The following is a 27,101-nucleotide window of genomic DNA, read 5'->3' on the forward strand; positions in this document are numbered from 1 at the left end:
CATTTTTCAAACGGTGCTATTCAACATAAAATGACTTGTTGAGTTGCAGACAGGTGCACAGTTTGCAAATTTAGAAACGGCAGAGTTAGAGCAGCAATGTGTCTGCATTAAATTTTGCATGAAACTCAAGAAAACCTTTACAGAGATGCTCCAAATGATGCAGGAAGCTTATAGTGATGAATGCTTAAGCCGTACTCGGTGTTATGAATGATTCACATGCTTTAAAAATGGCCTGACAACAGTTAAAGATGACCCTCATCCAGGATGCCCTTCGACGTCTACTGATGAAGCTCATGGTAGGAATGTCAATAAAATTATGCATGCCAGTTGAAGACTGAGTGTCTGAGAGATTGCAGAAGAATGTACAGCATTTCAGTTGGATCATGTCATGAAATTTTGGCACAGCATATTGGAATGCATCGTGTTGCCACCAAGCTGGTCCAATGGCTTATGAGTCAAGACTAGAAACACCTCCTCCTCACAATCTGTGAAGAGCTTTTGGATCGTGCAAATGAGAATGAGATGCTCCTTAAGAGAATCATAACTGGTGATGGGACATGGGTCTATGGTTATGACATGGAGACGTTTAAAGGATGAAGACTTGCAATGATAGACAAGATAAAAGAAAATTCGCAGATGGCAATTTACGTGACCCAGCAGAAGACATGCAGGACTGCTTCTGGAAGTGCAAACAGTATTGGGAGAGGTGTATCATTTGGGGGAGGGGAGTATTTTGAAGGAGACTAAGCACCATAAGTAAAAGGTAAGTATAGAAAAATTTTGTGAACAAAGTTCTGGAATTTTTTGAACTTGTATACAGAGATTTCCTCAAGTTTTTTTACTTAAATAAGTCCTTTGCCAGTTTTCCGTTTTCATTGGTCCTAAACTAAAAAAGGAAAACTGACATTTATAAATCACATTATTTTTTAAGGAAAGGTGGTAACTATTTGAAATTTGAATAAAGTATGTGCCTTCTCTTCTCTTTGGATACTAACTGGCACTATAAAACTGTTGAGTGGCTAACATGGAATAAGTGCCTTAGGAGTTCATCTTTTCACGTCTGCATATACAAGTATGTTAGGTCACAAAAATCATACACATGTGCACATATACAGATGGCAGTAGTATCTTGTACACAAGGTATAAAAGGGCACTGCATTGGCGGTGCTGTGATTTGTTCTCGGGTAATTCATGTGAAAAGGTTTCCATGTGATTACGACTGCACGATGGAAATTAACAGACTTTGAACGCGGAATGGTAGTTGGAGCTAGACACGTGGGACATTTAGGCATTACCTCTCACCACCAACAACACAGTGGCTGATGGCCTTCACTAATCAACATAAAGCAGTGGCATTTGCATAGAGTTGTAGAGCCAACAGGCATGCAAAACTGCATGAAATAACCACAGAAATGAATGTGGGATGTATGATGAATGTATCAATTTGGGCAGTATGGCAAAATTTGGCGTTAATGGTCTGTGACAGTAGGTCACACAAGTGTCTTTGTAACAGCAGGACATCGCCCGCAATGTCTCTCCTGGGCTCATGACCATATTGGTTGGATCCTAGATGACTGGAAAACCTTTGTCTGGACAGATGAGTCCTGGTTTCAGTTGGTGGGAGCTGATGGTAAGGTTCAAGTGTGGCACAGATTCCCACGAAGCCATGGACCCAAGTTGTCAACAAGACACTGTGGAAGCTGGCAGTGACTTCTTAGGTGCAGGATGTGTTTAAATGGAATAGACTGGGTCCTCCGGTCCAACTGAACCTATCATTGAATTGAAAAGCTTATGTTCGCTTGGTCATAGACCATTTGCAGCCATAAATGGACTTCCTGTTACCAAACAACGGTGGAATTTTTATGGCTGAGATGCACCATGTCAGAACATTTTGGACAGTTCAAGTGAATGGTTTGTGGTCATCCATATTGCCCATCATGAATCCTATTGAACATTCATGGTGCATAATTGAGAGGTCAGTTGATGCACAAAATCCTACACCAACAACAATTACGAACAGCTATGGAGGCAGTGTGGCTCAATATTTCTACAGGGGTCTTTCAATGACTTGTTGAGTACATGCCACATTGACCTGCTGCACTATGGCAGGCAAAAGGAGGTTTAACATGATATTAGGAGGGATCCCATGACTTTTTTCAGTTCAGAGTAGGACTCATAAATCAATCCATCAAGACATTGCACACAATATCTGAAAGTTTCAAATATCTGAAAATTGTCATCTGTTTGAAGAAAAGTGTAGAAAAGTTTTATAGATGCCAAGAATGTTTTTTTGGGAAAAGCATAGTGTAGAGAATTGACAACAATTGGTTAAACATCTTCTCCAGACCTGTCGCAACATTGGATTCAGTTGCATATTTTCCACCCTCACCTAAACGTGTTCAAGTGAAACTTGGATGTACGCTCAGAGGTACAGGTTGACCACTTCTATTCATGACTTGAGAATTCAAAAGGATATAACCATGGCAATATAATGAACAGATGCTTAGTAATAACACACATAAAGACCTGTAACCTGACATAAAACTGACAAATAGAAAAACAAAACAAGTGTTTTTAGACTATATATTGATATTTTTCACAATATTGTCATGATCAAAGCTGATTTCTCATTACTTTGAACATGGAGCAACTACTTTTAACGTAGAACAAGTCCTAAGTTATATTAACCCATTCTTTACTTGCATTATTCAATGTAATTTCTTGTATGCAACATTGCACTGGTGGATAAATTAAAAGTATTTTCCAAAAACCAAGACTTAATCCTTTTTTAAAACTGGTATATGATTATTATAATCAATCTTTCCTTGGCATTTGATACAAACAAAAATAGAAACTTATAAAAACTTCTTACATAGTGTAATGAAATAAAGTACATCCACAGATGCTGGATGTAAGGAAAAAGCGAATCTATACACTTGATCATGGGAGATTTAGTAGCTCAGATTTTACTGTACATTATTTAGGGCTTTATTAAATAAAAGAAAATGAATAAAAAAAGGTTCGCAATGAATTGTTTCCCAAAGTCAACAAACAGAGAGCAAATGTGAATCTGATTGGTGTTGTTTAATGCTGTGGTGGTGATTGTGGCAATGGTCTTATACCATTCCTTTTTTGTGTGTTAAATATTTTTTACTAAATATGAGAAATATATTTTTTGCATGTCACAAGTGTCATGTAAAAGATATGGGATGTCATGGAGAAACAAGATTTCATAAGATTTACAGAGGCATATTCTCTTTAATTACAATGAAATATAGTAAATGCTGTTACTGATGTACAATATGTGTTAACCACTGTTTTAGTATCAGAATATCACCAAACAACCAATGTACTTGACCATTTTAAATTTATGGGTCTGAAGTCAGATTGAAAACTACTTTGCTTTTTCACTTCCAGGATCTTATGCAGAAATAGCCTGGATCTTTTTTAACCATCAGAATAAACTCTGATGTCAAAAATAGTAAAATGTAGAAACATTTTCTTTGCATATTTTCACCCACTCATATTTGAAGGTATATTTCATGGTAACTGTGTGGAGTCACAAGGTATGTTCTTATCCCAGAAAATGGCTGTCTGATTTGTCAGTTTGTTAACTTCGTTTAGGGCACTGTTCGAGCGTGTGTAGTTCCTAACACTGCCATAACAATACATATACTCCCACTTGGGATTTGTAGCTAATAATCTGTACTCATTCAAAAGGAGGTGCAGCATTATCTGTGAACATCAAGCAGTGGCCTAGCTGCAGGCTATGCTTGCGGTCCCTGCACTAAGCGTTGCTGACTAGCAACGAGCTATGCTTGCAGAGATGTAAATAAATATACAGAAAACAAACTAAGGGTATGCTTGCAGTCCATAGAGCATGTGTTAACTGGGTATTCATTGTTGTACAAGCTCTCCTGTCATAGTACACTGTAGCCTCGCAGCTGGTGAAGTACATAGCTCGCTATGTACAGTATTATGGTTTTACGTGCTGCCTGTTTCTGAGTTAGTGGTAGAACTAACTGCTGCTGCAATTCCCACTGGGCTGTGACAGATGACACTGAAACTTACTTGGTGTGACAGACTTACCTTCTGGTCTGTGGTGGCAATCTTAATACTGGTGGCCAAGAACGCATTGGCGATGTGTTTCCTGTGAGTCTATTGTTGGCCTCTAGTTATTGTCTTCGAACCTCTTTGCTGCATGGTGTGCTGCTGTCAGCTTATGCCTTTATGCCAGCACATTCCCCCCTCCTCTGCCCCCTCTGGCTCCCTCTCCGAAATGCTGCACCATTGTCATGTAGTGAGGCTGTGAATGACAGGACGCAGGACATAGAGATGCGTTTGAAACCATGACTGTGGAGGATGGTGTACTTCTGGCTGTACCCCACCACCAGCCTTGAGAGGCAACAGGAACATCCCCCAGAAAACTGCTGTGGAAGCACATGTCCAGGCTTGAAGGCATGTGCTGGGGCAATGACAGAGACGGCGATGGTGGTTCCAGGTTCATTGAATCGACGAGTGGGTACAGCGGGGTTGAGGACGCATTGTCCATTCGCTTCTCCTGGGGTGCTCTGGTGGCATCAGTGGGTGGCTGCGAAGGATACATGGTCCCACTGGGCTGTGACAGATGACACTGAAACTTACTCGGTGTGACAGACTTACCTTCTGGTCTGTGGTGGCAATCTTAATACTGGTGGCCAAGAACGCATTGGCGATGTGTTTCCTGTGAGTCTATTTTTGGTCTCTAGTTTTTTTCTTGGGACCTCTTTGCTGCATGGTGTGCTGCTGTCAGCTTATGCCATTATGCCAGCACATTCCCCCCGCCTCCGCCCCCTCTGGCTCCCTCTCTGAAATGCTGCACCATTGTCATGTAGTGAGGCTGTGAATGACAGGATGCAGGACATAGAGATGCGTTTGAAGCCATGACTGTGGAGGATGGTGTACTTCTGGCTGTACCCCACCACCAGCCTTGAGAGGCAACAATAACATCCCCCAGAAAACTGCTGTGGAAGCACATTTCCAGGCTTGAAGGCGTGTGCTGGGGCAATGACAGAGACGGCGATGGTGGGTCCAGGTTCATTGAGTTGACGAGTGGGTACAGGGGGGGTGAGGACGCATCGTCCATTCGCTACTCCTGGGGTGCTCTGATGGCATCAGTGGGTGGCCGCGAAGGATACATGGTCCCAAGAAGACGTGAATCTGGGGGAAGAAAAGCAGCAGAATCACGGGGCAAATGAAATGCGCTAAGTTGCTTCTGGTGGCGGCGCTGCAAACTATCGGGACCTGCAAATAAATACGTGTAAGAGCCAATGCATTCTTGGATCACACATCTTTCCCAGTGCCCATGCTTACCATAAACTCTGAAATGAACGAGATCATGTGGCACAAAGTGATACTTGTGGACCATTGATGGTGCCAGTTGCTGTGGTGGGTTTATTGGGTGTCCGATGGCAGTGGTAATGCAGAAGTTCTGCCAGTGATGGTCTGTCTTTTGGGTGGGAGTTATAGGAGGTGAGAAAGAGTTGCAGCATCTATTCCCGTGTTTGGGTGGTGGAAAGCTTGGCCATCTCTTGCTAGAAAGTGCAGATGGAAGCATTTTGCTTCTCTGTTGGACTGTGGGTGAAATGGAGCATTTGTTAGATGATCAATGCCATTTCGCTCAAAGTCATGTGAAGTGAACTGTGGTTCATTGTCCGACATGAGTACTTCTGGCAAACCTTCTGTGCAAAATATGGAGGACAACACTTGAATGGTGCGACATGATCTGGTAGAGTTCATAGGCACCGCAAGTGGAAACTTGCTAAAAGAGTCTACCACTCTGAGCCAACAACTGTTTCAAAATGATCCTGCAAAGTCTATGTGCAGTGGTTGCCATGGTGATTGAGTCTCAGACCAAGTTGAGAATGTCTGTGTCTGAGCAGATTGGTTTTCCGCACATGCGTGACACTGTGACATCATCTGTTCAATGTGGGCATCCATGCCTACCAAGTGCAATGCTGTCGATCTAACTGTTTAGCTTGAACAATTCCCCAATGTCCTGGTGGAGCAATCACAACACATCGTTTTGCAACACTTTTGGAATAAGCACACAGGATTGTCCACGTTCATTTTGCACTGGTGTCACACCTTGTTGAAGTGAAAGACTATGCCAACGTGCAAAATATTGGCGTGCAACTGAGTTCTGGATACTGCTTAATAAACAAGGGCCAAGACAAGTGAATATGATGCAATGATATCTTAAGATCTGTGTGTGTGTCTGCTTCCGTGGCCTGTGCAATTTCTTTGTAGTGCCAGGGAAAAGATTCCAGCAAATCAGAGTCCTGTACATCAATTTGGCAACAAGATGTGGCAGATGAATCAAAATCAGAGTCTGGGCCAATCAGAAGGTGAGATAGGGCATCTGCATTTCCATGCATTGCCATAGGTCTGTACACAATTTCATACTGATACTGTGAAAGCAACAAAGCTCAGTGTTGCAATTTTTGAGCAGTGTGTGCAAGAACTGGCTTTGAGAGAGGAAACGAGGACTGCAGAGGCTTGTGATCAGTCACTAAATAGAACTTGCGACCATACAAATAGTGATGGAATTTTGTCACACCATACACAATAGTGAGGGCCTCTTTCTGCTTGAGAATAATTGCACCAAGTTTGAGTTAACAACTTTGAGGCAAAAGCAATAGGTCCATCTTGTGGACCAATTCAGTGTCAAAGCACAGTGCCAATTTCGTAGGAAGAAGCATCGACTTGCAAAACTACTGGCTTGAGAGGGTCAAAATGCACTTAACATCAGTCACTAAACAAGGCATTTTTGAGTTTCTGAAATGTGTTTTGACACTCTTGAGGCCACACAAAAGATACATTTTTTGTGACGCAAGTGATGCAATGGAACAGTGATCTGAGTGGCATTTGGCGTGAACTGAGTATAGTACGTCATCTTGCCTAATACTGACTGCAGTTCAGACACATTGCGAGGAACGGGCAGGTCACGGATTACAAGCAAATGAGATTGGAGGGGGGTTCAAACCCTGACTGTTTATCACATGACATATTTACTGTAGTTCAGTTTGAAGAGAGTCACACTTTTTGAGATGACACTTGAGTCCTGCTCCTGACAACACTCAAAAAAGAGTACACATATTAGCAGTGTGTTCCTCTGGTGTATGACCCGAGACATCAATATTGTCAGGGTAGTTTGAACAAAATGGCCTTTTTGCAGCCAGCTGCTCCAAGTAATGTTGTTTACAACAAACACATCTGCAATTCTTCATCCAATGGAATTTGCAAATAGGCATCATGAAGGCCTATCTTGGAAAAGTAATGTCCTGCACCAAGCCTGTCCATGAGTTCATCAGGGCGAGGTAAAGGATAAGTGTCAACTTTTGTCTATGGGTTGTCTGTAGACTTGAGGTCAACACAAATGTGATTGTGACCAGAAGGCTTAGGCAACAAAGCTAGTGGACTTGCCTATTGACTATCTTTAATGGGAGCAATTACAGAATTATCTTGCAATTCTTTCAATTCACTGGCTACTTTGTCTCTTAAAGCAATTGGAATGGGGCAGACCCGGAAAAACTTAGGCTGTGCATTGTCTTTAAGTGTAACATGCATTACAAATTTATTAGCTTTTCCCATTCTTTCTGAAAATAGCTCAGGAAATTCTTTAAGCAAGCTTTCTACATTGTCTTGTGGTACAGGTGTAGAGACCGACAGTATATTGTCGTGGATAATAAGTTCCAGACAAATCAAAGGCATCTAAACCGAAAATGCTCTCACTGTCTATTGATTTCAGCACAGAAAAATTCACTGTCCTAGTGTGAGATTTGTAAGTGGCAGGCAAACTACACTGTCCAAGCACTGGAATTTCGTGTCTGTTGGAGGCAGTGAGGTGCTTGCTAGATATAGGATGGCGTGGAGAGCCTAACTGTTCATATGTGGCACGATTAAGCAAAGTGACTGATGAACCTGTGTCTAACTGAAAGTTCACATGATGGCCAGCAATTCATAATGAGACATATACTTTGTTAGAACGTCATTGCACAGCACTAGAGTGAGAATGAGGCACAACCATACTCTTACTTTTGTCAGGACCTGTTGAATGTTTGGAATACACAACATTCACTGCATGTGTACGAGATTTTCTCCTAGGAGCTGGCGATATTGGCCTTTTTGTTCCATTGGAAACAAACTGCTTGGACATGGCCTTTTTCCCACGTGTATAACATGTTGCGTTACGTGATGGGCAGTCCTGTCTTTTATGGCAAGCAAAATATCTAGGGCAAGACTTCATGAAGTTCACAAGTCTGTTTACATGTTTATGCGGCTGCGTATGTACTCACTGTTGTGGTTGTTTGGGGCGGTCAAAAGCAAGGGGCAACTCAATCTGACAAATTCAGGCCTGGTCAAACTTATCTGCTGCTATGGCACCTGACTCAATTGCTCTAAGATGTGCGACGCTTGAGGAGGTGAAGAACTGGAGTACTTCAGGATCTGTTGCCATATTCTACTATTGGGGACATTGAATGTTACAGCATCTCCAATCATTAAGTCACTGTAAAAGTTCTCACTACTACACTTAAATTTACACTTCCTAGTCATGTCCATTAATCCTGTATACCACTGACAGTATGTCTGTTTTGGCTTTTTCTGCAAATGAAAAACCTGATATGTGGGTGCAGCTACTTGAACTTGTTGATCATAGTACTGAGCTAATGCAGTGATTACTTCATCATAACTGAGTTCATTGGGACACACAGTTGGGAATAGTTTTTATATTAACCTCGACAATCCAAAGAAAGTATTGTAGCTTCACAGTACCTTGAATGTGATGAAATGCACAATGAGCTTGGAACTGTGTCAGGTATTCGAGCCATTCCTCTTCTGTGTCATTAAATTGCTGTAATGGTGGCTTGGCAGCACTTGTTGGGTGTGTCGGTCTGTTGGATTCTGCTGTTGTGCAGCCGAAGCTGCTTGTGCAGCCAAAAGTTGTTGTACCATCATCAGAAAGGCAGAAATTTGTTGGTTCTGAAACTTAAAAGCTTGTGTTAGATCCACTACACTGGCTGTCTGCAGCTGGGGCATGGGGGTAGGTGGTGGAGGGGGCGGAGTACCCATGGTTTATGCAAATAAGTTGTAGCAAAAAAAAAAAAAAGTGCCACATAAAAAAGAAATTTGATTAGGTCTGCGGCTCCCCTTGTGGAAAACATGCAAGAAAGACAACAAAAATTTAGCAAAACGTGAATACTATCACTCCTGCAATCTGACACACAAGAGAGGCAAGCAAATTCTTCTTCAATAAAGGATTCTTGTTGCCACCTTTTATGTCATCTTGTTGTCTCTGTAGAGCTGTACCATGGGAAGCAAGGAGAGGATGTTGTTTGGTGGCCAGTATCCTCTTTCTATAACACAAACTGCATGCATATATTAACTGGGTTCTTTATTCATAAGAATAGAAAGTTTACTTAACTCAAGATATTCGTTGTGGTACAAGCTCTTCTGTCATAGTCCATGGTAGCCTTACTGCTGGTGAAGTACGAAGTCTGCTATGTATACTATTAGGGTTGTTATGTGCTGCCTGTCTCTGAATTAGCAGCAGACCTAACTGGTGCTGCAATTATTGCTGGGCTGTGACAGATGACACCGGAACTTACTTAGTGTGACAGACTCACCCTCCAGTCTGTGGCGGCAATCTAAATACTTGTGGCCGAGAGGGCATTGGCAGCGCATTTCCTGCGAATCTGTTGTTGGCCTCTATCAATCATGTCGTAACCACTTTGCCACACTGTGTGCTGGCGCCAGCATATGTCAGCACAGTTGACATCCTGTTGATGCCTAATACAAGGGTGGACGCTGTAGCGAAAGCAGGTAGGCATTTGGGCAGCCATGTCCTGAGTGTGGCTGTGTAGATCTCACCCAGTTGGCAGCTGAGGCGAAGGAGGACAGTAAAGCTTGTTGTGGCTGGAGCTGATTTCAATGCCTGACTAGATGTTCCTGGATGGCTGCAACTCCAAACATTAGCCACTCCCTATTACTGACTTTTCCTTGATTGCAAGGTCAAAGGCAGTATTTAACACATTAACTCATTCATAAAGTAATCAGACATATGAGGTTGTTGTATACATGGGAGTCTGCTTCTTTAAAGAACTGAGGATTTACTGCTTGTATAAAAATTGCCCACAATAATAAGAGCTGTTGGATCATTTTGTAAGATTAAGAACAGCATGTGGTCTACAGGGGATATTAACAGTGGTTGTTTGTTTAGTCAAGGGTCACTTGGTGGATTACAGAATGATTGTAGGCACTGTTGATCTCATTTCATGGCACAATTGAAAGAAGTTATACTCTTAGAGTAGAAGATGATTAGTAGAAGATGATTTATAGACTAAAGTTGGAGAGAATATTGAGTGTTAAGGGAATAGGTTTTTCATGTCCTATTTGAATTGGACCACACTGGTGAAAGATGACTAATTGCATACAAGCTCACGAGTGTAGTTTCAGCATGAAAGGCACCTATTCTTTCATATGCCTGTTTCCACATTGATTCTGGAAAGTTCTGAATTTTCTGTTTGTTAAATAGTGATTCATTTTATTACAGTCTAGTTACACAATGGACACACACACACGATTGATGAGCTAGATGAGTGAGGCAAGTAATCTCATTATAAACAATATGTTAATTATCTCAAAGTTCTGGAAGAAAGTACACAGTTTTCGTAAGACTATCAAGTTATCACAGTTTAGCAGGAGTCAAGTCATATGAACAATAGTCTCTGTAATTCCACTGCACATAATAGATGAACATGTGGCAGCAAGCAAAGTGTAGGAAGTGTCTGAGCCATTTTGGTGACATAGTAGTTAGGCCTGTTTCTTGGTCAAGAGACAAGGTGGTTTTTGAGGGTGTTTCCAAATCCATCCTTCATAACATTAATTTATTTCTTCTTAGGATTTATTCAGGACAGATGTGTCATGTGGATGATGACAGTGTCCATGCCTTCAGGTAGCCCATCTGAATTCTTATTGTGTTGAGGCTTATGACTGAAAGGCTTCACCTCTCAGTTAACTCTGATCTATTTGTCATTCTTTTGGTAGCTGCTTAATAGGTATTCTCCTTCTACTACAAATATTTTAACAATATAAAGACGTATGTCTTACAAATTATGTAATGATTGATTTCACTATTGCCAATCTGTGGTTGGAGTCAGTCACAGCTGTCTAATATCTATGGTTACCTGGGATAAACAGAGGTGGAAAGGAAGTATGAAGGGAGTGCAGTTCATTCACAAATGAGGTTTCGTTCAAAACTTTTATGCAACAGTTCTGAGTACCAGTGTTGTTTTTCTGTCATGGTTCTTTGCTGGAAAATGAAGAGAAAATTTTGAGAATTGCTGTGTAATTTGTCAGAAGTTTGCTTAGTCAGTATACGGGCATCACAGACATGCTCAACAAATTCAAGCATAGTATGATGTAGGAAAGAGATTGTGCAGAATGTCAAACCTCTCCCTTAAAATACTGAATGCAGATGCACCAAAACCAGCAGAGAAATGTATTACTTCTTCCCACAGATGTTTCACATAATGACCATTACAGTAAAATTGGAGGAATTTGGGTTTACACAAAGGAATTCTTGCAATTGTTCTTGTATGTGGGTGTCTGGGAAATGAGATAAGCTGGCCACACAGTGGTAATGATGCAGAAGGTATGCTCAGTCACACACTACATTGCACCATATAGTGCAGACATGATAGTGGCAGGAGCTATGCATTGTAGTTCAGTTATTTCAGCATCAATAACCTACAGACTTAGATTTTGATCCTGGTTAGTCGCAGGAGGTTTTTTGACAGCTGTTTAACTTTCACCTTTGAAAATAAATGAAAAAGTGCAACATCATATTGAAGCTAGTTTCAAAACTATGTTATGGGCCTTTCCATAATTAGGTGATGCTGATATGTGAGACTCCATTCACACTTTAGAGGATGAGGATATAAATCTTCATCTCTCAGTTCTGTGAGAATAGACGATTTGTGGGATAGTTCCTTTAAAATGAAGCATGGCCAGTTTCAACTCTTATCCTTGTCCTACTGAAATATTCTTATCCTCTTGAGATGGTAATTAATTTCTAACAAGTTTGAGGTTGAATAGACATCTTACAATAACCTGCCACCCCGCAATTGAAGGAAGTAAGGAATATTAGATGTCCTCTGAATAATGAGGTCATTAGAGATTGAGTATGGAGTGCAAGTTTGAATTGTTAAACAAGGATAAGGAAGGAAAATGCTCAGTCTGTTACACAGAACCATCCCAGCAATGTGTGATGGTGCATAGTAACATGATGTAGTGGCAGACCTATTGTAATGTTGATGATTGCTAATGTTTATAGTCTTAATATGAAACTGGCTATTATATTTTAGAAAAATGGAAATTTCATCAAAATTTTAAATACCAATCAAATGCCAGAACACAAGGAGGAATTTTCTTACTCATGAACATACAGTGCCCGCATCTCGTGGTCGTGCGGTAGCGTTCTCGCTTCCCACGCCCGGGTTCCCGGGTTCGATTCCCGGCGGGGTCAGGGATTTTCTCTGCCTCGTGATGGCTGGGTGTTGTGTGCTGTCCTTAGGTTAGTTAGGTTTAAGTAGTTCTAAGTTCTAGGGGACTGATGACCATAGATGTTAAGTCCCATAGTGCTCAGAGCCATTTGACCCCATGAACATACAGTGGAACCTAACTTAACAAGCATTTCCCACAACATGCAGTTCACATAATAACAAAACAAATTGTAAAAAAAAATGACTCACTTAATAAGTGATGTTTTGCGTAACGAGTGATGACAATTTAGTGTGATGTCACCAGCCATTCGCATGCAGTGGGGGAATGTTCAACAGTATGAACACCTTTCATTGTCAGCAGCAGCATATGAACAACGTCTTTAGTATGTATTGCAGTCTGGGTTTAGTGCTCTTTCTGTTACCATCTTGTGATCAGACATTTTTCTAAACTTGTATTTACACAGTGTTCTTTTGCGTGCAAATTTTAATGACCTTTGTAGAAATGTCTCGGAGATAAAGGCTCAAGAAGGCAGCCATAAGAGAAAGAAAATGACTTTAGAAATGAAATGTAAAACCATTGAAAAAGACGAATGTGGGATGATCATTGGTGATTTGGCACACACGTACAATCGGTCTACATCAACTACATGCACTGTCCTCAAGAACAAGGCCAAGATTAAGTAGATAGATGCCTCAAAGGGAGTGACAAGAATATCCAAACAATGGTTTTGAAGTTGAAAGGTTGCTCCTTATATGCATAACTGAAAAGCAATTGCAAGGTGACACTATTAACAAGAACATCATTTGTGAGAAGGCAAGAATGTTTTTTGCGAGAATTGTTTAGAAGATGTCGGGGTCATCAGCTGCTGAAGAAGTGTTTAAGTGAAGCCATGGATGGTTCAAGAAGTTTAAGAGAAGAACCAACATCCACAGTGAGGCACGGTGAAGCAGCCAGATCCCACACAAATGCAGCAGACAACTTCATCATCAACTTCGAGATGCTTGTAGATTCTGAGGGTTACCTACAACAACATGTTTTTAATTGTAACAACAGGGATCTATTCTGGAAAAAGATGCCGAAGCATACCTTTATAAGAGCAGAGGAGAATGCATTGCCTGGTCACAAGCCTTGAAAGACTGTCTCATCCTGTTATACTGAGTCAATGCAAGCTGCGATTTGGAAATTAAACCACTGCTTGTTTACCATTCAGAAACTCGACAAGCCTACAAGAAGTGTAAAGTCCAGAAGAGCGGGTTAGATGTGATGTGGAGGTCCAACAACAAGGCTTATGTGACAAATGACCTTTACTGTGACTGGATCAATGAAGTGTTTGGTCCTTTGGTGAAAAAATATTTGCTTGAGATGAATTGGCCATTCCATTTCTTGCTTGTTATGGACAATGCTCCTACCCATTCTCCAGACCTACAACACCATGTCCTTCAAGAATTTAAATTCATCAAGATCCAATTTCTGCCTCCCAACACCACTCCGTTACTCCAGCCTGTGGACCAGCAGATTATTTCTAACTTCAAGAAGCTCTACAAAAGCACTCTTCAAGCATTGCTTTAAGTTACTGAATCTACTGATCTCACTCAGAGAGATTTGGAAATATCAGTTCAACATTGTTGCCTGTATCAAGATGATTGAAAAGATGCAGGAAGGTGTTACCGGGAGAACTCTCACTTCTGCTTGGAAAAAGCTTTGGCCACAGCGTGTTGTCGAATGTAACACTGAGGCGTTTGAGTCAGTAGTCAACAAGATTGTATCTTTGGCCAAGGAATGACCACCAAAGAGCTTATTGAGTTGCAGTGTGTTTCACAACAGGAAGTTGTGGAGAGGAGTTCTTCAGAGGAGGAGGAGGAGGAGGAGGAGGAGGTGGTGGTGGTGGTGGTGGTGGTGGTAGCAGCAGCACCAAAGCAGCAATCTTCTGCCACAATAAGAGAAATGGTGAAAGCATGGGCATCTGTTGCATCATAGACTGAAAATCATCATCCCGATAAAGCAGTGGCTACGTGCATTGCAGGTTTTTTTGACAGTAATGCTCTGTCACATTTTTTCCAAATGCTGAAGTGTCAGCAGAAACAAATGACTATAAATAGCTTCCTAATAAAAAAGAATTAGTTATGTATTGTGAATTATAAATTTATGTATGGAACAGATTATTATATTTTACATTAATTTATATGGGATAAATTGTTTCGCTTAACAAGTGTTTCACATTATGAGCATTTCACATTGCAACTAAGATTCTGGAATGAATTATGCTCGCTATGCGAGGTTCCCTGTATTTATATTACCATCTGCCCATCTTTCATCTCTCATTGTCTATCAGATAGTTTTGTTCTACAGTGTAGAGCTCTAATTTTGGTTTCAGACATATTTCAAATGTTTCCACAAAAATTGTTTTGCATTGAATACCTTATTTGAAATATCATAGTTCACCTGAGAACCATTTTTACTGTTAAGTATAAAATTTTTTCAAGAAAATACTGGTTATCTTTTGCTCTCTTTTTGCATCAGCAATGTCATTACCATTGTAAACACTGACTTTATCATCATCATCATCTCATAATTTTACTCTAAGTATAATTTAGAAACATATGTGTTTGGCATAATTTATGCCCACATTAATGCAGAAAATTTTCATGCAGAAACGATTCTACACTCCACGAAGAGCTATTCTGTATGTACCAGGAGATGATGAACGGAAAATTAGAAAAGCACTTTCCCTAAAAGTGGACTGCATAGCATTGGATTGTGAGGATGGAGTTGCATCTAATAGAAAGGTAATGTAAGCAATTGTAAGTTTTTTTGTTTTATAGAACTCTTTATTTTACAGACTGAGTTAATATATTCTCTTTAACTGAGTTTGAATCAAACGTACATATTGCCACATGGATTTTAATACCCAGAAATATTAACCATAAGATAAGTGTTACTTGAAGTTTTCCCAGGGAATAAAATGCTGCATCACATTTCGGGTCTGCATCTGGGACAACAATATATCTTCTTCCAGTATTTTGGCTTATAGTTGTAGAGCCATTTTCAGTGTGAGCCAGTGAATGAATTGAAGCCACCTGATGCAATGATATGCTATGGAGTAAATACACTTCCATCAAAAGATAAGACAGTTGGTGCAAAAGTGTCAGCCATAAATAAAGCATTTATAATCTAAGAATAAGGCATAGCAGGCACAAAGTCAGCAAACTCATAGTACTAATGAATTATGTGGAATGCCAGGTGCCAAAGACTCAGAACAGTCAATCCTCTGAGAGTGCAGACATGAAATGATTGGTTTCTGTGATTTATTGTGCTGAAACCCATGTCTCAGTTGAGCAGGTTGTCTTTTTCTTGTATTTTCACACCTTCCTTGACCACTGAATCATAATAGGATGAGGCTGTGGTCAATTTCCCATAATCCATAGAATGGCTAGTGGAAATACACTATGCTCAGCCACTGCACATTCAGTGGGCTACAGAAGACAAATTACCAATAGACTGAAGTCTCATGGCTTTTCAGTTTTGTGCAGAGGTTTGAGAATTTTGTTTTCCTTATTTCACAAGCATCTTATTTTCTGATGGAAAAATCCAAATGCACTATGCAACAATCTTCATGCAGTTTCTTGCAGTTGAATGGCAGTTATATTTGTTTTGACTTCAATAGGCAGTCTCCAGGATGGTTACTGTCGCTGCCTTCAGTGCAGAATCTGTGTTTGGTTGCTGGTACCTCTTCAGATTTTTTTCTGAAGTTGGCAGGTCTGGAACAAGGTCCACTCAGCCTTGTGAGGCCAAGTGAAGAGTTTCTTGAATAGGAATCCATAGCATCACCAGGGTTCATCTACCAGCAATAATGGCTAGAGAGACTGGTGACATGCTGACCATGTGTATCATGATCTTAGACTGCTCCTCATACTGCCTTGTGGGCAGCAACTGGCCAGTCAGAATAGGCCTAAGCCCCCAATTGTGAGAGATGTTTATATTTTATTTCATGACTTCATCACTTTTTGTTGTAAGCAAGACTCTCATTTGAATCTGTACTGGAGCTCTCATTTTGTACATTCAGCTGCAAGAAACTGCATGAAGATTGTTGTAAGTCTGCTTCTACAACAACACAGATTTTATTAATCCCAAAATATGTACAACTAAATTACAGAAACAAACAATGGAAAATGCGGGGTGGAATAATCATAGTATTATGAAAAGGATAGATTGCTACTCACCATATAGTTGAGATGCTGAGCCGCAGACAGGAACAACAAAAGGACTGCTGAACAGTCTTCGTGTTGTGTTTGTTTGTGACTCAGCATCTCCACTAAGGCACAGTTCCTGACTGTTCTGGAAATAGACAACACAAAAGACTTCCGATGGTGGATTCTTCTTGATCGACCCAGCATGCTGGAAGTTTTGTTGAATGACTTGTACATTACTGCAGGAGAATACTGTTTATGGGTTCAGCTGGGAAGCACTCAAATACTAACAATGTTTTTGGTGCACCCATATGCCATCAGTTCCAAAGCATGATAGTCAGTTCATTGGTGTGCAGAAACAGTACTATATTAGGTAGACAGGCAATGCCAAGGGCTATCCGAACATTGTAGGTAAGTAGCAACAAAGTCCAAATCACAGTACATGAAGAAACCATGTAGCACAAGGTCATTGTTAATAGATATACTGGAGAGATGGCTGTAAACATTGTCTAGATGACAAGTGAGGCCATGGTGGTCCATGTCAGCCCTTAAATCTGTTGCAGATTTTATGCCACATGATTGCTACTAGCACATGTATACTACCAAGGTGCACCTAGTGACGTCACTGGCTGTATGCATAGTTATATTGAGTGATCGATCAATGTGTCTTGTGGTATTACAAAAGTACACTTGTGTCCAAAATTAAAACAACAAATCGCTATTTCCCTGTCTTATGTCTAAATTATGGCATAATCACACAAACTGTCAACAGACGTCTGTACAATTGTGTTCTGCACAGAAGGTGGCATTCCGGTCAATGGACAACCATACCAGAAATGACATCAGAGCACCTATCAAATGGGGTAATGTGCGCTGGGTAGTCCCACATCCACAATCACTGTGTATAAAGTCATAGGGGGGGGGGGGGGGGTGTGAATTTTGTTTTTTCTTGAATGTGGCGACAGTTTATAGAGACTGAAACAGTATCCCGAAGACCAGGGCAGGGCCGACCATGTGTAATATCAGAAAGAGAGGAGCTTTATTTGGCTGGAAGGGCATGATGGTACTGCCTTAGTACCCCATGAGAACTGACATCTGACTTCACAACATCTATTGGACATGTTGTATTGAGACAAATGATAACAGAAGGCTTTGGCAGAGTGGCCTTTATTGTCAGAGACCTGCTCTATACAGAAGGGAATATCTAGAGTGGAGTCATCAACATACCTCCTGGATGTCGAACTGTGGGCCAATGTTCTTTTCACAGATGAGTCCTGATTTGGTCTGGAGAGTGATTCTCCAAGCATCTGCATCTTGAAGAAATGTGGAACATGATTTTGGGACTCAGGCATTGTGGAAAGAGACTCATATTGAGGAGGATCCATAATGGTGTGGGCAGGGATTGTCTGGACCACTCGAATACCTCTTCATGAAATTGTATGGGTGAATCAGAAAGGTTTAACTGCTGTCAGGTATCGTGACGAGATCTTGGGGACCACATGTGCAGTTGTTGCGAGATGGTGTGGACCCAGACTTCGTATTGATGGACAATAGTGCTCAACTCCATAGAGAACAGGTAGCTGATGTTTTCTTGGAAATGGAAAATGTTGCATGCATGGCGTGGCCTGTTCGCTCTCTCAATTTTAATCTCATAGAGCTTGTATGGGATGCACTTGGGAGACAGGTTGCACCATGTCAGAATCTGCTAACCACTCATCAAGACTTGCGAGCTGCTCTGCAGAAAGAATGGGCATTATTGCCTCAACTAGAGACTGATGGCATCATTCACAGCATGCCCTGTCATTCCAGAACGAGATTTTCACTCTGCAGCGGAGTGTGCGCTGATATGAAACTTCCTGGGAGATTAAAACTGTGTGCCGGACTGAGACTCGAACTCGGGACCTTTGCCTTTTGCGGGCAAGTGCTCTACCATCCGAGCTACCCAAGCACGACTCATGCCCCGTCCTCACAGCTTTACTTCCACCAGCACCTCTTCTCCCACTTTCTAAACTTCACAGAAGCTCTCCTGTGAACCTTGGAGAACTAGCACTCCTGGAAGAAAGGATATTGTGGATACATGGCTTAGCCACAGCCTGAGGGATGTTTCCAGATTGAGGTTTTCACTCTGCAGCGGAGTGCTAAGCCATGTCTCTGCAATATCCTTTCTTCTAGGAGTGCTAGTTCTGCAAGGTTTGCAGGAGAGCTTCTGTGAAGTTTAGAAAGTAGGAGACGAGGTACTGGCGGAAGTAAAGCTGTGAGGACGAGGAGTGAGTCGTGCTTGGGTAGCTCAGATGGTAGAGCACTTGCCCGCGAAAGGTAAAGGTCCTGAGTTCAAGTCTTGGTCCAGTGCACAGTTTTAATCTGCCAGGAAGTTTCATGCCCTGTCATTGTCGGGCCTGTTTTTCTGTCAGAGGTGGCCACACCCCAAACTGAGCAATTAACCAGTTGTTGGAATGTGTGTGCAAATCCGTTATGCATTTGGAAATTATTTATGTTGTGTATTCTTTACATTGTTTCTGCTTTACTATTACCTGTTTACAATGTTCCATGGCAAAATATAATGCAACTTTTCAGAATTTCTGTTTGTTCCTTTAATTTTGGGCACCAGTGTATAACATAGATACAGCAACAACAAATAATATGTGATCTTGAGATAGTCTTTAGATGACTCAAAAAAACAGCACACAGTTTAATTAATTTACTTATTTATCAGTCTTTTTTTTATCCATAATACCACTGAGAGCTACAGATATTGGATCTGTCAAAGGCATTGAAATTGTAAAGAATCATTAGCATAAGGTTGAATAATTACTGAAATTGCTACATGTATTAAACATCTGTTAAATTCTATTGCAGCACTCATTTGTACATTGAAAGGAATAGGAATTTAACCATGAAGTAGTACTTTATTAGACCATATATTTGCTAACTGAGAAGAAATGGTAGCATCATAAATATAAGGATTTTTTTAGAGAGCTTTATATCCTTAATGGTTACAAAGTTATCACAGACTTTGTTAAAAGGCTTCAGACCCATGTGGCACATGCCGTTCTGGCACCACATTATGTTGATGCGAGCTGAATGAAAGCTTTTAATCTTTTTTGTTTGTTCTGCTATTTTAATTGTGAACATCACAGTTTCATTGAAGTTTTTCATCATGGTTAGTTAAATTTACTTTAAATAATAGGAGTTTTTCTCTAATATATATATATGCCAGAGAAAGTGTGTTAAATACTTTGAAAGCAGGTTTGCATGAGTCCCTTATTTTACATCTATTTGCTGTTTATTGTCCTCCTCCTGCATTCTAATAGTACTGGGTGATACTGGTGAGCTTACCAGAATATCACACCATAATTTTGTTGGGACTGAATGTAGGCATGATAGTCACTTGTAATTCTTTCCATAGTGATGCAAGTCTCGGACCTCTTAAGATATAACAACTTTTATTTAGCTCAACATTGACGTACTTAATGGATTTAAACCATTTTTAGCCCTCTTTCAGTCCTACATATAGAAATTTTGTTTATGTATGACTTAGCACTGGCTCATTTTTAATTGAAACAGCACATTTGTACAAATTCTAATTTTGGTAAGTACAAAAATTCGTTATGACTGTCTTCTTGTTATATACACACCTGCACCTTGCAAACTGCTGTAATACATTTTAGGGTTCCTTCCAATTGCATTAGCACAGGGAGCGTCAAAACAATGCTGCTTAAATATCTCTGTATGTAGTGCAGTTAGTCTAATCAAGTCTTCACAGTTGACACAAGAGTAATATTTAGGAAGTTAAAGTACACTTTTAGATTCCAGACTTAATATTGGTTCTTGAAAGTTTGTAAGTAGCATTTTGCAAGATATTTGACATCTGTCTTCAAACATCTGCCAGTACAGCTTTATCAATATTTCCATGAGCCAAACAAACCTTCGACAATTTGTACTGCCCTTCTTTGAATACATTTATTAACCCTGTTAATGCTGTTTGGTGTGGGTCTTATCTGTTTGATCAGTATTCTAGGAGGATTTGCACAAGATTTTTGTAAGCAATGAATGATGGTTGCAGAGATGTGTATGGGTGAATAGACATGCAAAAGTCGAGCAACTGATGGAACAGACAAATTAAGAGGCTACCAACAGAGTCTTCCCAACTACTGTTCAGTGAATTTTGCTGAGTATGGGCCTCTGCAGCAGGCACCTGGTTCATGCACACATACTGACTGTTATTTGATTGTGGAATCTGCTTTCCAGTACCATAACTGGATGTCCATTGAGCAGCGACAGATGAGTTTTTCAGATGAATCTCGTTTTAACATTTTGCAACAGTTGTTGGAAGGGTGCAGGCCAAAGGAGGGAGTGTTATGGTCTGGGGAATATTTTTGTATCATTCCCTGCAAGATCTCATTAGTCTGGAAGCAATAATTGATCAACACAAGTATGTGTCTATGCTTGAGGCCATGTCCACCCCTACATGCAGTTTATTTTTTCTCAGCATCATGGCGTTTACTACGTAATATAACATGGCGAAAATGTTTTTGTGGGTGACGGTTGGGATGTATATCATTTCTTGACACAAGAAAAATAATGATTAATAGACCATGTCTTTTGGATATTCTCCACCAATTAAGTAATACGTATTTTGTGTAATATGGTGTGCTGCTTCTTGGTGCATGTTTTATCAGTGTGACAATGTACACTCCTGGAAATGGAAAAAAGAACACATTGACACCGGTGTGTCAGACCCACCATACTTGCTCCGGACACTGCGAGAGGGCTGTACAAGCAATGATCACACGCACGGCACAGCGGACACACCAGGAACCGCGGTGTTGGCCGTCGAATGGCGCTAGCTGCGCAGCATTTGTGCACCGCCGCCGTCAGTGTCAGCCAGTTTGCCGTGGCATACGGAGCTCCATCGCAGTCTTTAACACTGGTAGCATGCCGCGACAGCGTGGACGTGAACCGTATGTGCAGTTGACGGACTTTGAGCGAGGGCGTATAGTGGGCATGCGGGAGGCCGGGTGGACGTACCGCCGAATTGCTCAACACGTGGGGCGTGAGGTCTCCACAGTACATCGATGTTGTCGCCAGTGGTCGGCGGAAGGTGCACGTGCCCGTCGACCTGGGACCGGACCGCAGCGACGCACAGATGCACGCCAAGACCGTAGGATCCTACGCAGTGCCGTAGGGGACCGCACCGCCACTTCCCAGCAAATTAGGGACACTGTTGCTCCTGGGGTATCGGCGAGGACCATTCGCAACCGTCTCCATGAAGCTGGGCTACGGTCCCGCACACCGTTAGGCCGTCTTCCGCTCACGCCCCAACATCTTGCAGCCCGCCTCCAGTGGTGTCGCGACAGGCGTGAATGGAGGGATGAATGGAGACGTGTCGTCTTCAGCGATGAGAGTCGCTTCTGCCTTGGTGCCAATGATGGTCGTATGCGTGTTTGGCGCCGTGCAGGTGAGCGCCACAATCAGGACTGCATACGACCGAGGCACACAGGGCCAACACCCGGCATCATGGTGTGGGGAGCGATCTCCTACACTGGCCGTACACCACTGGTGATCGTCGAGGGGACACTGAATAGTGCACGGTACATCGAAACCGTCATCGAACCCATCGTTCTACCATTCCTAGACCGGCAAGGGAACTTGCTGTTCCAACAGGACAATGCACGTCCGCATGTATCCCGTGCCACCCAACGTGCTCTAGAAGGTGTAAGTCAACTACCCTGGCCAGCAAGATCTCCGGATCTGTCCCCCATTGAGCATGTTTGGGACTGGATGAAGCGTCGTCTCACGCGGTCTGCACGTCCAGCACGAACGCTGGTCCAACTGAGGCGCCAGGTGGAAATGGCATGGCAAGCCGTTCCACAGAACTACATCCAGCATCTCTACGATCGTCTCCATGGGAGAATAGCAGCCTGCATTGCTGCGAAAGGTGGATATACACTGTACTAGTGCCGACATTGTGCACGCTCTGTTGCCTGTGTCTATGTGCCTGTGGTTCTGTCAGTGTGATCATGTGATGTATCTGACCCCAGGAATGTGTCAATAAAGTTTCCCCTTCCTGGGACAATGAATTCACGGTGTTCTTATTTCAATTTCCAGGAGTGTATTTCATTGAAATTATAATGAAATCTAGACCTTTAGCTGCTTACAGGCGTTGATAAATATCAATGGGGACAGTTGAAAAATGTGTGCCCCGACCACGACTCATACCCGGGACCTCCTGCTTGCATGGCAGATGCACTATCCGACTGAGCCACTGAGGACACAAACTATAGTGTGACTGCAGGGACTTATCTCTGGCATGCTCCCTGTGAGACATACACTTTCCAACTTTCCGTCCACACACTACATTTGTAGTGCCCCTGCTACAACACTCATTACTCGTGGCAGTCAATCTACCGATTCGTGCAAGAGTTTAAGCAATATGAGTGCATTCACAATGAAGATCATTGGCCAGTAAGCCTTATGTATATGAAGGTGGTATCTGTTCTTTTGAACATGTCCGAAAGTGCAGATACCATTGGTGATCTTGCAGCTCTCAAAGAATGAAATTCATATACATAATCTTCTTCAGCGCGGGTGCATAAACTCTTATGGGAATTGGTAGATTGCCTGCCGCGAGTAATGACTATTGTGGCCAGGGGCACTACAAATGTAGTGTGTGGACAGAAAGTTGGAAAATGTGGGTCTCACAGGGAGCACGCCAAAGATAAGTCCCTGCAGTCGCACTATCGTTTGTGTCCTCAGTGGCTCAGTCAGATAGAGTATCTGTCATGTAAGCAGGAGGTCCCGGGTTCGAGTCCTGGTTGGGGCACACATTTTTCAACTGTCCCCATTGATATTTATCAACACCTGTAAGCAGCTAAAGGTCTAAATTTCATTATTATTTTATTCTTCTAGAGCTGCAAGATCACCAATGATATCTGTGCAGATACCAGCTTCATATATGTGTTTCATTAATTTGCATATATTATTTTATTTGCATATATTATTTTATTAAGTCGAAGTAGATACTCTGTGCGAATTGGTATGGGTGGAGGTTATGCTTAACAGCCGAACTAAGTTAATAATTGGCTCCTTCTACCGACCACCAGACTCCGATGATGTAGTTGCTGAACAGTTCAGAGAAAATTTGAGTCTCGTAAGAAATAAATACCCCAATCATACGGTTATAGTTGGTGGGGACTTCAACCTTCCCTCGATATGTTGGCAAAAATACTTGTTCAAAACCGGTGGTAGGCAGAAAACATCTTCCGAGATTGTCCTAAATGCTTTCTCCGAAAATTATTTTGAGCAGTTAGTCCATGAACCCACGCGAATTGTAAATGGTTGCGAAAACACACTTGACCTCTTAGCCACAAACAATCCAGAGCTAATAGAGAGCATCATGACTGATACAGGGATTAGTGATCACAAGGTCGTTGTAGGTAGGCTCAATACCGTTTCTTCCAAATCCACCAGAAACAAACGCAAAATAATTTTATTTAAAAAAGTGGATAAAGTGTCACTAGAAGCCTTCCTAAGAGACAATCTTCATTCCTTCCGAACTGACTATGCAAATGTAGATGAGATGTGGCTCAAATTCAAAGATATAGTATCAACAGCAATTGAGAGATTCATACCTCATAAATTGGTAAGAGATGGAACTGATCCCCCATGGTACACAAAACAGGTCCGAATGCTGTTGCAGAGGCAACGGAAAAAGCATGCAAAGTTCAGAAGAACGCGAAATCCCGAAGATTGGCTAAAATTTACAGATGCGCGAAATTTGGCACGGACTTCAATGTGAGATGCCTTTAATAGGTTCCACAACGAAACATTGTCTCGAAATTTGGTAGAAAATCCGAAGAAATTCTGGTCCTATGTAAAGTACACAAGTGGCAAGATGCAGTCAATACCTTCGCTGCGCAGTGCCGATGGTACTGTTACCGACGACTGTGCCGCTAAAGCGGAGTTATTGAACACAGTTTTCCAAAATTCCTTCACCAGGGAAGACAAATGGAATATTCCAAAATTTGAAACACGAACGGCTGCTAGCATGAGTTTCTTAGAAGTAGACACCTTAGGGGTTGCGAAGCAACTCAAATCGCTTGATAAGGGCAAGTCTTCAGGTCCAGATTGTATACCGATTAGGTTCCTTTCAGATTACGCTGATACAATAGCTCCCTACTTAGCAATCATATACAACCGCTCGCTCACCGATAGATCTGTACCTACAGATTGGAAAATTGCACAGGTCGCAACAGTGTTTAAGAAGGGTAGTAGGAGTAATCCATCGAACTACAGACCTATATCATTGACGTTGGTTTGCAGTAGGTTTTTGGAGCATATCTGTATTCAAACATTATGAATCACCTCGAAGGGCATGATCTATTGATACGTAATCAGCATGGTTTCAGAAAACATCGTTCTTGTGCAACACAGCTAGCTCTTTATTCGCACGAAGTAATGGCTGCTATCGACAGGGGATCTCAAGTTGATTCCGTATTTCTAGATTTCCGGAAAGCTTTTGACACCATTCTTCACAAGCGACTTCTAATCAAGCTGCGGGCCTATGGGGTATCGTCTCAGTTGTGCTACTGGATTCGTGATTTCCTGTCAGGAGTAAAACTGAAGTGATGTCAGGTGTTCCCCATGGAAGCATCCTGGGACCTCTGCTGTTCCTGGTCTATATAAATGACCTGGGTGACAATCTGAGCAGTTCTCTTAGGTTGTTCGCAGATGATGCTGTAATTTACCGTCTAGTAAGGTCATCCGAAGACCAGTATCAGTTGCAAAGCGATTTAGAAAAGATTGCTGTATGGTGTGGCAGGTGGCAGTTAACGCTAAATAACGAAAAGTGTGAGGTGATCCACATGAGTTCCAAAAGAAATCTGTTGGAATTCGATTACTCGATAAATAGTACAATTCTCAATGCTGTCAATTCAACTAAGTACCTAGGTGTTAAAATTACGAACAACTTCAGTTGGAAAGACCGCATAGATAATATTGTGGGGAAGGTGAGCCAAAGGTTGTCTTTTATTGGCAGGACACTTAGAAGATGCAACAAGTCCACTAAAGAGACAGCTTACACTACACTCGTTCGTCCTCTGTTAGAATATTGCCACGTGGTGTGGGATCCTTACCAGGTGGGATTGACGGAGGACATCGAAAGGGTGCAAAAAAGGGCAGCTCGTTTTGTATTATCACATAATAGGGGAGAGAGTGTGGCAGATATGATACGCGAGTTGGGATGGAAGTCATTAAAGCAAAGACGTTTTTCATTGTGGCGAGATCTATTTACGAAATTTCAGTCACCAACTTTCTCTTCCGAATGCGAAAATATTTTGTTGAGCCCAACTACATAGGTAGGAATGATCATCAAAATAAAATAAGAGAAATCAGAGCTCGAACAGAAAGGTTTAGGTATTCGTTTTTCCCGCGCGTTGTTCGGGAGTGGAATGGTAGAGAGATAGTATGATTGTTGTTTGATGAACCCTCTGCCAAGCACTTAAATGTGAATTGCAGAGTAATCATATAGTTGTAGATGTAGATGTAGAGGAGAATCGTCCTATCATTTACAGGTGAACAGATTGATTAGTTTTATTGAATGAAAGACCTAGATTCAATTAATTAAATTTTGTATGGGTAAAATTTTACGTTTTCTGTATGGTTGTAATTACAGTTCTATTAAATAACAGCAATTAGCACATGACCATGGTTGATCCTGACTGAAAAATCATCATGTCGTATTTCTATTGGGGATACAAATAATTTCTCATTTAACAAAGAATAAAAATAGCTCTCTCTCAATGACTAGAAATATTGGAACTTTAATCATTAGTTACTGCATGACTATAATAGCAATTTTATTCTTACCATGTGCCTGTAGTTTGTATTGTGTGCAAATTGTGGTGGTACATTAGTTTTTAATCCAACATGTTTCCTTCAATCTATATACTGGTGAGGCCCAACATAAACAATGTCAAAACAATCGATTAAATTAGTGTAAATTACTAACTTGCTGCATGAAAAATCTTTGGTGTATTAAAATCCAGATAACCAGAAAAGACAGTCAAAGCAGCAGTTTAAATTGGTGTAAATTACTAATATTACATATATGTCCTCTTTGGGAGAATGGGGATGAGATTGGGATAGGGTACAGGATCCCAAAAGGGGTTGTGGTATTACAACCAGCAGGCACAATACAATATGTCATACAGCTACCACTGTACGTGTGTGGTTCAAAAAGCACCAAATGAGTTTACTGCAATGCCCTGGCCACCAAATCCTCTGGATTTAAACTCAACCAAGAATCTGTGGGACCACCTTGACTATACTGTATGCACTGTGAATACTCATCTGAGAAACCTAGTACAGCTG

General features: G+C 41.5%; 1 protein-coding gene across 4 annotated transcripts in view; it reads left to right on the top strand.

Moving 5' to 3' along the window:
* The window catches only part of LOC126469618 (citramalyl-CoA lyase, mitochondrial-like), a 204,096-nt gene that overhangs the window by 48,261 nt on the left and 128,734 nt on the right, over positions 1–27,101 (top strand). For all 4 annotated transcript variants that reach the window (XM_050096757.1, XM_050096762.1, XM_050096751.1 and 1 more), the window contains exon 3: positions 15,195–15,329. In XM_050096757.1, the coding sequence (XP_049952714.1) occupies positions 15,195–15,329 (135 nt within the window). The remainder of the gene's footprint in view (positions 1–15,194; positions 15,330–27,101) is intronic.

This window comes from Schistocerca serialis, chromosome 1, assembly GCF_023864345.2.
Source record: "Schistocerca serialis cubense isolate TAMUIC-IGC-003099 chromosome 1, iqSchSeri2.2, whole genome shotgun sequence".
Classification (NCBI taxonomy): Eukaryota; Metazoa; Arthropoda; class Insecta; order Orthoptera; family Acrididae; genus Schistocerca; species Schistocerca serialis.